We start from the raw sequence: 14081 nt of genomic DNA, 5'->3' as shown, positions 1-14081 counted from the left end.
GATTGAGATATTTATATATTGTAAAACAACTTAAAAATGAATAAATACGTTAATATGAACCTTGTAAGTAAACTGGGACTTATAATTCACCAATGAACTTAATGACGTTATGGTTGTATAATAAAAGGGAGTGTCTGCAGAGCCGCGGGCCGCGGCTCCTTAAACTGCGCCACTATTTGACCGCGTTTTAGCGCCGTTTTAGACTGCGCCGGGTTAAGGTTAGGGTTAGGCTTATGAAACTGCGCGGCTATTTGACCGCGCCGCTGCTCTCCAGCCACGGCCATAATAAAATGCTAGGAATATTTAATTCCTAAAACAATTAGGGCTGTGTACAAGTTGTCTTCATAACAATGTTGAATATTTCACTTCATTTTCTACAGCTTGTTCCCATTAGGGGTCGCGGGTGACTGGAGCCTATCCCAGTGACTTTGGGCCTTAGGCGGGGTACACCCTAGACAGGGGCCATCTTATAGTGATGAGCTGTATGTTTAAATGTAAAGCCGTCACCGATGCATTGGTAGTAACCACATCCTTTTTACTTCCTTTTTACATTCACATTTTCTTGTTATACTCTATCTATCAAAAGCAAACAGATTTTGCAACCTAACACACATACACAATAATAAATATATTAAAGAGATTTCAGTGGTGTGATAAGAATGTTGCATGTGCGTATCTTTATATTTGTGTCAAAGTCTGAAGAGCGGAATGAGGAAGAGACCTGGTTGGCCCAGTGTGTGAGTGAAATCACCTCCTGTTTCACAGGAAAAGGCTAAACAAACAGCCCACGCAAAACGAGTGGCGCTTGAGGTAGACAACAGCAACTCATAAGAAGCTGCATTTTTGTTGATGTTAAAATCGGAACTGGAACTGTAATGTTGCCACACTGCTGATAATGAGCGGATAACTAGTGAAGGATTTCAACCTTTTTTTTGTCTCTGCATAAAACAAAGGTATGTCAGTTCTTGTAATAATAGTTCAAATTCATTACTTAATACTACTTAATACTTAGTACTACAGTGCTAACTTAAATATTTGTATAAATAAAAACTACGGACTGGCATTTTTTGGCCAATGTGCTATGTATGCAAACTAAGTATCAATATATATTATATTAAGATGTTATATTATGGTGATAAATTAGAGATGACATTATTTTGCATAATGTTTCATTATAACATAGATTTATTATATCATGTTTTATTATAACATAGTATAATATAGCAAGTTCCTATGTTTGTGAATTCTGTTCATTCTGACAATGGCAATAAACCTTTTTCTAATTCTGATTCTAATATATTACATACATTATTAGCAATAGGCCTGAATTTGGGGTGCTGATCAGGAAAGTTGCATTTTACAGTATTTTCTGATTTCTTTATTAACTTCAATTTCTTGTTTTGAACAAATTACATTTCAGACCACTATGAAGGCAAACTCCACAGCTCCACAGGAAAAGTTCCACCATGTTCTTCTGGGCATCTACAGTGTTCTTTTCGTCAGTGGGCTGATATGCTTCAGTTTGGCCGTGCACGTTTTGAAATCCTCATCCACCTCCATCACCTCCATCGCTGTCTTCAACCTTATATTTACGCATTTCCTCTTCCTCCTCACCGTGCCCTTCAGGATCTACTACTACTCCACTGACCACTGGGCCCTGGGCCTAAAATGGTGCAAAGTGGTCAGCAGCGTGATTCACGTCCATATGTACATGTCTTTCATTTTCTATGTAATCATCATAGTCTTACGACTTTTGAGTTTCTACTACAAAGCAGAGAATATACCTTCAATTCAGAAGCTGCATGCTCTCCTGGTCAGTGCTGGGGTGTGGATACTGGTGTTAATCACTGTCCCGTGTGTGGTGACTTTTTCCTATGGCACGTTAGCAGAAGACTCAAATGACAACAAAACCGTGAGCCAATGTTTCACCTTTGGGGAGGACTTGAAATCAACACCAAACAAAGCAATAAACTATATTATTAGCACATTTATTATAGTGACGACCGCTGTGCTAACCACTCTGCAAGCAAATATCTTACTGGTTTTGTACAAGAGAGATAGAAAGAATTGCACATCGCAGCAGGATTTTTGTGCTCAGCTGAAAAGTCTGTGTTTTGCCCTCATCATGGTGGCATCCTTTGTCCCTTACCACATATTTCGATTGTACTATATAGAGCATCTGAACCTAGAAAACATTAATGAGGTTTTCCTGAGTCTGACCGCTTTTAACTGTTTGGACACGCTCACCTTCCTGGGGAGGCGGACCTGTTTTGGGTACTTTTTCTGTAAAGGACTAAACTAGTACGGTAGCTCAAATGTGGTCCAGCTATTTCGCTATTTTGTCTTTTGTGTACGTTTACATTGCTTTTAAGATGTAATTAGAGCTACACTTCACTGTGATTGGTTGAATAAGCCTGTCGCTTACTCAGAGGATGAAGGAGGCTGACCAATAGTTGAAAAGGGTCAATTTGGTGATATTCAGAGAGGTTGGCATGATCTTTTTACATAAAGCAAATAATGTTTAGGATTACTTATATGATTCATTTGTATATTATGATCATTCAAATAGTATTTACATTACACATTTTACAGTCAAGAAATATAAAAGTGTTAAAATAAAGATATCTGTGCAATTCCTCACACTACAGTCTAAAGCTACTGTTCTTCATTTTTAAACTGCTTGTGCTATATCTTTACCAAAAGTCTCAAAAAGGAAGGTTGAACGGGATGTGGGAGGTTCTTTATGTGTCAGATATTTTAAAATGATAATACACCATATGTATTTGTGTTTAAATCATGTTCTTGTATTTTAGTTTTGATACTCATAATACTAATGTTGTTAAGCCACTAATATTATTTTTAGCATTTATTCTAAATCATTACATCTTATATAATTAAAGGTAGTTTTCTGTTGGCAAGTTTCCCACTGGTTTGTCTTCATGGAGATGTTATTGGTTCACCAGAAATGTTCATTAAACTGATCTATCTCCATGGAGACACGCATTTGAAGTCGCCAGGCCAAGTTACAGGTGAGATGTGGGAAGGTGGCTCAGGTGTAACGGCTAGTACTTAGTTACTCTAATCTAATTACAATTTGAAATAATGTAATGCATTATCTTATACTTGTGATTACCGGCACCTAAAAAAATACTTGGGACATAAAGACAATGCTTAAAAAGAGAATTTAACCTTCCCCTGCACAATACAGTCCACACAAGGAGCTCATTGAATGTGCTAAAAGTGAAAAACCCACAGACATGATTTATACTGTCGGATAAAACAATCAAAGGCAGAGATCAGCAGCTTGTAGCAGCATTAGTTTATGCAACTCACGTTTCTTATTTGCCTCTTTTTAAATTAATGAAACATAAAAGCATAACAAAAATAATAAGGTAACTTACGTTCTTAAGGCAGTACGTAATTACATTATTTAAAGTAACTAGTAATGTGTGTACCTAATTACTTTTTCAAAGCAGTACTAGTACAGCCTGTAGAAGTGATGGAGTACTATTCTGCCTTTGGTGTCATCTTCTGGTCAGATATTGTACTGCAAGTAAAATGATTTTCAGTCCCCCTTTTGAGATGGGAGTATTTTTGACAACTAACATATAATCTATAGTCAAGTGAGTCACACAAACAAAGAATATGAAGTGAAATAGTTGTCTAAATCCACTTTCCAGGGTGAAACATTAGCCCACCTGAGTCGAGTCCTTCCTTGACTCATCACCTGCCAGAGCCGAGCCCTTTCCTTTTGGTTTTTATGGCCCCGGGTTACTGTTTAACACATCCCCACCCTGCGCTCAGTTTGTTTAGTAAATCGATCTAATGACGGGGCTATGGTTGGCGCCATCAAATGTGTCGCAGCATGAATTATAGACCACTCATTTCTCCCAACATTTGCTTTAATGTTCCTGCACACCTTTGGCTCTCACTTATTCTGAACGCAGGCGAGACCTTTGCGCTTAACCGTCCCCACCAGGACACACCGTTCTTTGGCTAAACTTGGATAAATGCACATAACAGAAGAACACACACGCAAAGGTAAGCCATATATTTTATTAGAACGCTGATTGCAAAGCCGTGATCTCCAATGGGCCCTGGTCTGTCAGTGCGGGCTGGGGTTGCGTTAAGATGACTTTTCTTAATGAGTTGTGTCCGTGGGTTCTGCCTCGCTCGTGCTGCACAGACAGCGTTTTGTAAAAGAGATAAGATGTCACGCAGTAAAGATCATGTGATTGCAGCAGTGCGTTTCAGTTTTACACACACACTTCACCACAAGAAAAGGTGTTAAATGAAGAGGAAGGTAGAGGCAGCTCTGGCCAAGCTTTTCTCACAAAGTGTCAACTGTAGTAGACATAAACTATTACTATTCAATAAATAGTGCACTTATTTTCTACTGTAATGGAAGAAGTATTCAGTTTGCTACTTAAGTAAAAGTGCAGAAGACGCAAATAAAAAGTAACAAATAAGAAAAAAGACTCTTTAATGTATTGAATTAACTGTAAATGTACTTTAAGAATAAAAATATGTGCTTTTAAGTAGCAAATCCAATAATGTTCCTATTTTTTTTTTGTATTATTATTTTTTTAATATATTTTTATTTGTTGTGGTTTGAACTCAGAAGCTTTAGTCAGGATCACCATGAATGTGCTGAATTAAATACCCCTCTAAACCATATGAAAAGCACTTTCTACGCTTCATTAAAAGCACAGATACATGCTCTCAAAAGTATTGAAGAGCAAATTTTAAAAAGTGACTTAAGTAAAGTACGTATAGCTAAAAGTACAGTATATGTAAGACTATTTTGGAAGGCCTGTGTTCCACCTTAGGCTAATAAGGCTAGTAAACCAGGACACCTACTTACTCACACATTTGTTTATCCCTGCTTTATTATTTATTATCTATTAACCAGGGTTGACCGGTGCGTACAGTCATGACATATTAGTTCATGGGTTGTACTGATTTATTAAAAACAAAATAGACCTAAATGTGCCTAAGCATTTGGGCCTGTATCAGTTCTCACGTGTTGTTTAAACAGATGCATCAGTAGATCTATAGTGGGCAGTTCACACAGAAACCCCGTCAGGACAAGGTTTATGACTTTCTGTTGCTAGGAGACTTCCTCATCACCTGTCACATGATTCAATTTGTGTCCTGCTAGAAATGTTAGCGCTAGGGCCAACATTAGCATAATTAATACTGACCCCCGTTGACCTTAATCTTGTCATGGTAATGTCCTTATGTAAGAGGCACAAATGATTAAAAGTCAACCACGAAGACGAGAAGTACTTCAAATATGTCATAGAATAATGTCAGTATAGAAGTAAAATGATTCAACTAAGTGAAAACAAGTCTAAAATATTATGGACAAAGTTTGACAAACACATCTGCTGTAATAGTGATTAATATTCTTAATCAACTGTACATCTGCTCGGATGTTAACGTCTTACATCTAGAAGTGCTACAAACTGCACGACTACAGATAATTACAACAGCTACTAACATCTCAGATCCTTCATTTGAGATGTATTCGAGATATTCAAAAGTTCACTTTCATTACGGTACGGAATTATTCTCTACAAACCAGGATGCACCATGGTTAAACTATTATCTTTTCACTTTTCCCACTCTTCATACATCTTTAAAATACAACACATACCTTTTTATTTTTTTATTTTATTTTTAATTTGTCAAAATTTAAGACAAAAAAACACATTAAAAAACCCATAAAAGAATTAAACAACAAAAACAAACCAGCACAAACACAATAAGCAAATATACAAAATAAATGGGAGGGGGGCATCCAAAAAAGAGAATTATGGCACACAAATTGAATCCAAATGTGATTTAATATATACAACATATATCAACATTAACATTTAAAATAAATTGCATTTTAATTTCCATATAATTCCAGTCATGAGCATGTTATACTCTCACTGTACCATAAGTGAGAGCATTATCTGAGTAGGCCTTTTGTGATTGGCTGATACAGACCATCAAATCTTGTGTAGTGCAACCTCTTATCATTTACAGCCTCCTCCAACACAATACAGTGAGGTGATTACCTTTAAGTCGCACAATAAGATTTAGTGCAATGACACCGGGGCTGTGATGGGGACATTTTAACTGGTTTCTGCTCGTAAATTAGGCTTTTTATGGCGCTGCGAACACAGAGGAGGCAACTAGCTGGCAGCAGTTTCACTTGTTTACTTGATTGTCCTTTAGATGGGCTCTACCTCACATCTCACTGCCGTTAAGATTTTTACAATCCAATCAGCTTCAAACTCGATTTTCCCCAAAAAAGAAAAAAAAAAAGTTAGGACACTGTATGAAATTTAAGTTGTAAAAATATATAGCATGTCTCACATTTTATGGTTCATTACATTCTTGCTTTCATTTTTAACATTTATTTATAAACTATTTTACTGCTCCTGTCCCACTGATGAGATATTTTAAAACATTTAACTTTAAAATACTATAAAAGAACTATAAAATATCAAACTTTTCTGCACTACTACCACTACTACTGCTACTACTACAAATAAAAGTCACTGCTTTTTATACCAAATATTGCACTGTGTCATAATTTTGTGAATAACTATACTTTTTAGCCCACAGAAAATGTCCCAAACAAAGCTAAATCTGGGGTAAAATGTTAGATTGAGAGAACAGTTGGCTGTGACTCCAAGAATTGTGTTTGAGGAAGAGTTAACGGGAGTTATCAGTGTTTTCCACTTCGCTCTGTGTCTTTATAGATTGTATCTGCAGAGGTAGTGCTGCTATCACTCCACTATTGATTAGATTAGGAGGCCCAGGGCACTCTCACAACAGCATGCATTTTGATTGTCTTAAAGAACAATCTGTTATTCTTGCTACAAACACAATACTTGAAAAATGTCAAATTATAGCTTGAATAAATAAAGCATGAATAAAAGTAATATAGCAAAAATGATTATAGCAAGCCAATGGAATACCAACCATTTATCTATGTAGGTGATAAAGGAGTAGAAGAACAAGATAAGTAAAGTGCAATAAGGCAAGAAGTCTTGGACATAGCCCCTCCCACTCTCTGTCTTTCAGCCAATCAGACACATTTATAGATATTTTATACCAGGTCTCTCCTCAGGTATGTCCGTATCAATTACAATAGCCTGAGCCCCAGTGGAAAATAGATGGAAATGTAATAGAAAGGAGACACTGCAAGGAAAGAGGAAAGGTGTGAGACTAAACAAGGAATGAAGTATCCTCCTGTTCCTCAGAGTAGATTTCTGTTAGAGATGGAAGTAGCAAACTATTGTGAAGGCCTGGACCCCTCATACAGCACACTGGGATTTGAGAATGCAGAGGTTCTCTATGGAGGAGGTAAGATGTGGACCAAAAATGTACTTCCTTTTTTGCAATGGCTACAATACAGAGAGGTTTTTACTAACTACAGTGTATATACTTTGATTCGATTAGTAACTTCTTCATTGATCAATTTGCAAAAGGTCACTTTGAAACAGTAGTGATATGAGAGGGATAAACATTTGTGAGTAATGCAAAACATACATAACATAATGCACAAATACATACTCAAAGTGTTTATTCAGCACTGTATGAATGACCCAAAATGCTGCTTTAAGCCTGCTGTAACTGATTTGATGACTGTTTTTGTTTTGTTTGTTTCTTTATTTGCTTAACTAGTGAGCAATACCGAATTTCTTACATTTTTGTGAGCTAATATCAAGTTAAAATCTATACAAAGGCTCTTCAGAAAGTGCCCTAAACCCTAAACACTCCCTTTCTTAGCCAGGCCTCCATAGGACTGTATTGCTTTGCTCTATGTTACTAGTTATAAGACCTTTGCGGATGTTTGTTGACATTGTTTGCGTCTGTGTGTTGCAGACAGCATGCCAACAGAGCCAGGGGTGCCTGGTCCGGACGGGATGAGCAGTAACTGTGCCATATGTGGAGACAAGGCCACAGGGAAACACTACGGGGCCTCCAGCTGTGACGGCTGCAAGGGCTTTTTCAGGAGGTCCATACGCAAGAGCCACATCTACACCTGCAGGTACAAACACCCTTTAACTCATATTATACTCTACACACTGGCAAATATACTGTTACACGTTATGCATACAGTACAGGCTATATACTATATACAAGTTATACATAGCCTTGTGATTATTAAAATGGCATCTTAAGGAAATGTTATACAAAAACTCACCAATAAGCATAACATTTAGCAGGATTATTACTCAAAATACTTAATAATAATGATGCTGTCTATTACTCAGTTGTGTTTATTAATGTGCTTAGTTGGCTTGCAGTAAATGATCAGGTTAATCAAATACTCAATCAATGATTAATAATCTCAGGTTGAGTTCATCTTAAGGGTTAGTCAAACTATTGAATCCTATCTGTGTTAGAAATGCAGTTTTAATTGTGTCACATGTTAGCTGTCTGTAAAGCCATATACAGTACTCTTCAATGTATGTATGTATGTATGTATGTTCCTTTGTAGGTTCAGCCGACAGTGCATCGTGGACAAAGATAAGAGGAACCAATGTCGTTTCTGCAGACTTAACAAATGCTTCAGGGCTGGGATGAAGAAAGAAGGTAAAGAAAGTCAAACGTGATATATAGGAAATCTAGGAGTGGTTCTTATGCGAAAAGGTGTTGTCACGGAATCTCAAATCTGCTTTAAGATGCTTGAAAAATGTCAGCCATAAAAGTGCCTGAGTGCTGCCCGTTTATGATGGGTATAACCTTGGCACAAGGTTTTATGGAGCCTAATCATGGGTTATTTAAACATGTTGTTTGAGATTGTCACTGGTTAACGTTTGACAGATGTAAAACTGTATATGTCTCAAGCCTGATGTCATCTTTTAAACTTGCTAACTGGATAATAACCAATCACGTTGATACTGATAAGCAACGAAAAAAATAATATATATAGCATGGTTGTAATCACTCATCGTATAATATATTGTTTTTTAGCTGTACAGAATGAAAGAGATCGGATAAGCTCTAGAAGAACCATCCAGGACCAATCCCAAGACATTCCACCTATAACTGTGCTGGCACAAGCAGAATCTCTATCACAACAGGTACTTCAGCAGAGCAAAACTACGAGCCGTACTTCTCAGATTGTTCACATTTACATACAACATGGTCTTCTGAGTACCACCAGATCAAAGCCTAAGGAATAAAACAGTGACATTAGGGCTAAACCGGGTCTAAACTGGAACTAACCCAACAAAATGACAGAAATGTGGATTAAATTGACTCTAAATTCAGCAAATATTTGAACTTCAGGGGAAATCTAAGGGGATCTAGAGCATAGATTAAAAAAGCAAGAGAAGAATATCAGCTAATACACTACTATTAAGTATCTAATAAATATACCATTTATTTTCTAGTATTGAACGCATACATAAAACAACATTTTAATTTCTAAAATGAAGAGAAGTGCAATTCTGTAACATTAACACGCTGCGGCCCATCTCCATGTGCCTTGCAGATCACAGCTCCAGTGGTCTTGGGGGATTTAGCCGAGCAGAAGTCGGCCTCGGTGTCAGACCTGTGCGACTCCATGAGGCAGCAGCTGCTGGTCCTGGTGGAGTGGGCCAAATACATTCCTGCATTTGGCGAGCTACCTTTGGATGACCAGGTTAACTTGACATCATCTCTCGTTTGCTAAGAGGCTTTTTGACCCTGTAGGTTAATATATGCCCGTGTTGTTGATTCCAGGTTAGTTTGCTCAGAGCTCATGCGGGGGAACACCTCTTGCTCGGGGTCGCCAAGAGGTCATTGCCGTTCAAGGACTTGCTGCTCTTAGGTATGGACTGGTTGTTGAAGACTGTCTTATTTGTATGTGTTCTGAGTCAGGTGGTTCAGCACTGAAGTGTGAAAGCTGACCGTGTGTTGAGCTAGTGGGAAATTATTAACCTAAAGTTTCTGTTTTCATTGTGACTTCAAAAGTTTCACGTGTAAAATGCATTACTCATTACTCAACATCAAACTGTGGGCAGAACTGACAGCCACAAACACTAGCATATGGACAAAATACTTTTTTGTTAGAGCTGTAGACGTTTATATGATGGAACTGTTACTTATACTTTGTTCACATGTCTGTCTAAGTGTAATTGTAATTAATCAGTTAGCAATAGCAGTATAGTAAGAGAAATAGCAGAAAGTAGAAGAGGTAACATGAGGGTTTTTAAAATACTTGAAATACTGGTAATAATAGTATAGTAATGGTATTAGTAATAGTATAGTAATGTAATGGTAGCATTTAATTTGTTGTACACTTGCAAAAATAACTTACATACACATACATCTTTATTCAAGTAATGTTTTGTGAATGTTTAACCTTGACAAAGTACATTTTGAAGTAACCTTTTACTAGTAGAAGTAAAGGTTTTCTTGAAGTCCTTCCTTTGTTACACTAAATACTTGACTGGCATACTTCAGCTTATACAATCCAACTCGAAGCTTATTAACCATTATGTTAAACCTTCCTTGTGTTCGTGCAGGTAATGGGTGCGTGATCCACAGAAACAGTCCAGAAGTGGAGATTTCTCGAGTGGCCAATCGAGTCCTGGATGAATTGGTCCATCCTTTCCAAGATATTCAGATCGATGAAAACGAATATGCAGCACTTAAAGCTATTGTCTTCTTTGACCCGGGTAATACCATAGAACAAATACTATTCAGTCGTTCTAACCGTGTGAATACGTTGATCCTTCATACATTATAGTTTGACATCTATAGGCACCGTAGTCGAAGAATAAATTCTAAAAGTCTTTTGTGATTTCAGTGTCGATCCCTTATTTGCAAGGATTTCAAACCGTTTAGTACAATCTATTGCTTGGATGCCTTCCTCATATTCCATAAAGTGTGACCGTTTACCGTTGAACTTTATGTCGTTTTTTCCATTACATCAGGCATAAACTTGGATTACTTTTTCATTGCTGCCAATCATTTCTTATTTCCTTTAGTATAACCTCGTCTTTTCTTCTCTGCAGATGCAAAGTCTTTAAGGGACCCATCCAAAATCAAGGCCATGAGACTTCAGGTAAAAATCCCTCAAACGTAATATCCATTTATCTGCTTCCGTTGGTAAAAATGTATGTAGTGTTATGTTTTATGCAGTGCTTCACTCAACAATACAGAACTGCCTATTCTGATACTATCATATATTTATTTTACTTTTCTTTTATTGGAAACAGAATTAACTCCTTCAATTATTTACGCTGTGCTGTATAGATTTCTTTTTATTTTATTATTGATATATCAGCCAGTGTTGACTTGAACTTGCATCACTTTCTGTCGGTTCAACATGGTTTGAAACATACTGACCACTGCAAACTGGGAACACCCCTCCAGAGCTGCAGGTTCGCTCTGATCTGTTGTCTCGGCATCACAATTTGGCACTTTTAAAAATGTGTTACATTTCAACACTGAGGACAAAATGTTCACTTGCTGCCAATGAGTAAGAGTGGTTTTGATATCATGCAAGGAGGTGTTATACGACAGTGGCTCTCAAACTGTGATACGCGGATTCAAAATATTTGCTGAAGATAAAGTTAATTTAATCTGCATTTTTGTCTTTTTTTAAGTTTGGCCTGGTCTAAAACTAGAAAAGTAATTCTGTAGTCCTTTTAGAACCCTCTTTTTGCCATAGTTTGGACCAAGAATAGTCCTGTTTTAGACCCAGTTTAGACCTGATGGTACTCGTAGGGCCAAATATTTTCTTAGGTGGTACTTGGTGTGAAAGGTTTGAGAACCACAGATATACGGTATTTCAAATGTGTATTTTTTTTTATTAGTGTGTGCACCGGCCTGTGGGAACTGCACATGCAAAGTAGCAATAGCAAATCTGGTACAAATCATTCCAAGAAATGATAAAATGTTATATCTGACAATAAATAAATAAACTAAACTAGTGTTGTGGCCAGCTGTGGTTTTTGGACAAAATGTAATAGTTTTTTTGTTGCCTTGTTGTGTCTAGGTCCAGATGAGCCTGGAAGACTACATTAATGACCGTCAGTACGACTCCAGAGGTCGCTTTGGGGAGCTGTTACTGCTGCTGCCCACCTTACAGAGCATCACGTGGCAGATGATCGAACAGCTTCAGTTCATTAAGCTCTGTGGCCTGGCCAAGATAGACAACCTTCTGCAGGAGATGCTGCTGGGAGGTGAGCCCGCTGTCTGTAACCTCTCCAAATACGGCCGACCTTCAGCAGCACACCCGCGGCTAATGACCACGACGGTGATGGACATGAGAACGGACAAGGCCAAGGCAGACAACCGCCAACTAACTATGTTTCTGATTCTGGAAGAGATAGCACACATACAGTACACACAATGCTGTTCACGTTAATCAAAGACCGCGTTTTTTATGTAAATCGGTATTTTATATAGTTACTGGTATAAGTATACAGTAGATTGCACTAAACTGAGCCGTTACCCCTATACCTTTTTATACCTGTCCATTAATACGCTCCGAACAATGTAGACGATAATGCTTAGATGAATAAATGAGAATATAGTCACAATAAGATTCGATTTTTGGACAAACGTATCTCATCTACTAACTTTATGATCACTTACTTAATGTATTCTTCCTGTTTTTAGGATTTGGCACAGAGTCGACCCACTTGCACCACCCCGGTCACACTCAGCTGGCCCAGGACCCAGTGACGGGAAACACACTGGTCATCAGCGCTATGCCGGTCACACACACGGCGCAGATCGGTAAGAAAGAACAGTTAAAACCATGTATTAGCATTATATTCCCTCATAGAATAGTTTATTTTGGTAGATTTGAACATCACCCCAGAAACAGTAATACTTGACATGCTTATGCTTATTACGCCTACTCTTTTACATCGCTGTCATAATAGTGAAACAAAGCCAAAGGAAACTAAATATGTATTAAACAAAACTTAATGATAATAAAACTTGGATAATGACAGATAACTTCCCTCTTCATGACTTTTTCTAAGGTTTAAAGAATTGAAGACCTGAGCATTCAGTAACATCGTAACATAACGAGTCGATAAGAGTATTTTACAACAATCTAAAATGAATGACATGGCAACAGTGCATCTTATAAAGCCAAACACAGCCTCGAGCAATGAAAACAATGCATTTTGCGGCAGCTTTTTTAACAGCCATTAATAACAAAACAATGACCAAAGACTTGAGACTATTTTGCTTTTCCATCTGCTGTCATTAACAGTAAATTGTCTTTGTGTAGCAGCCTCTCCGGACACGCCCATCCCATCTCCGCCGCAGGGTCCGGCAGCAGAACTGTACAAGCCCTTCTGTCCCTCCACCAGCCCCTCCCCCTCCGCTCAGCCCGACTCCTGACTTCTCCTCTGCTCTCTGCCAACGCGCTGATATTTCCCCCTCTCATTTATCATCCCAGTCATGGTGCAAAATTATGAAAGTAAAGCATGTTTGGAGAGTGCGGTCATGGGTCGTAATGCAGCGACTCCCATCAGGCTCACAACAATAAGTAAAATGTAATTAAAGCCACTATGTGCAGCAAGCTCCCAACTTCAGCGTGTCACTGTTTCAATGAGGGGGAATAATGGAACAGCTCACCAGGGTTTAACATAACAAGCTAGACATTTTTGTGGTCTCATTAACCTAAAACACTACTCTGCGTCCCAACAGAGGTACACAGCAACTGCCAAACACTTACAAAAGTGATTCATTATTAGTGTGTTTTTAAGATATTTTTATTGTCGTTATAAAACTTAAAGAAAACAAGACTACTTTGCTATTATTTTGAAATTCTCTTGATTTAGACTCTACTACTTAAGAATTTCAAAACCAGTTTTTGATATTTTATCTTTATTTTGTATATATATAGTTTTAGTGCCTTAAATCTGTGTAAAAATCCCATGTACATTTGAAATTTGAATCAAAGCTGTGCATATTGTATACTTTTTATTAAGTTAATTTACCTTTGTGTTTAGGAAACACAGTTATGAACTGAGCCACATTCATGTTCAAAAATTAGGTGGAAGAGTGTAATTTAATTAATATAAACAATAACAATTATGTTGTTGTTTTTTTTAACC

The 14081-nt window shown here is 37.6% G+C and overlaps 2 protein-coding genes across 3 annotated transcripts; both read left to right on the top strand.

The window, feature by feature from the left end:
- The first annotated feature begins 1424 nt into the window (after positions 1-1424).
- Positions 1425-2394, top strand: gpr141 (G protein-coupled receptor 141). Its single transcript, XM_072451342.1, has one exon. It carries the CDS (start codon positions 1427-1429, stop codon positions 2300-2302), a length of 876 nt encoding a protein of 291 aa, XP_072307443.1. The 5' UTR covers positions 1425-1426; the 3' UTR covers positions 2303-2394.
- Positions 2395-3760: 1366 nt separating this feature from the next.
- hnf4g (hepatocyte nuclear factor 4, gamma) lies at positions 3761-13551 on the top strand. Of its 2 annotated transcripts, none has more exons than XM_072450639.1 (11): positions 3761-4041; positions 7888-8053; positions 8507-8601; positions 8983-9092; positions 9506-9655; positions 9736-9823; positions 10521-10673; positions 11013-11062; positions 11999-12185; positions 12625-12744; positions 13253-13551. In XM_072450639.1, exons 1-11 carry the CDS (start codon positions 4011-4013, stop codon positions 13360-13362), a joined length of 1260 nt encoding a protein of 419 aa, XP_072306740.1. In that variant the 5' UTR covers positions 3761-4010; the 3' UTR covers positions 13363-13551. The 2 variants fall into 2 exon arrangements, with proteins under 2 accessions (XP_072306740.1, XP_072306739.1); XM_072450638.1 differs by lacking the exon at positions 3761-4041 and adding an exon at positions 6859-7365.
- Positions 13552-14081: the final 530 nt, after the last annotated feature.

The sequence above is a fragment of the Eucyclogobius newberryi genome, unplaced genomic scaffold (assembly GCF_026437365.1).
Source record: "Eucyclogobius newberryi isolate DKJ021-1_F unplaced genomic scaffold, fEucNew1.0.hap1 SCAF_18, whole genome shotgun sequence".
In the NCBI taxonomy this organism is placed as follows: Eukaryota; Metazoa; Chordata; class Actinopteri; order Gobiiformes; family Gobiidae; genus Eucyclogobius; species Eucyclogobius newberryi.
This window is presented reverse-complemented; position numbering and strand designations above follow the sequence as displayed.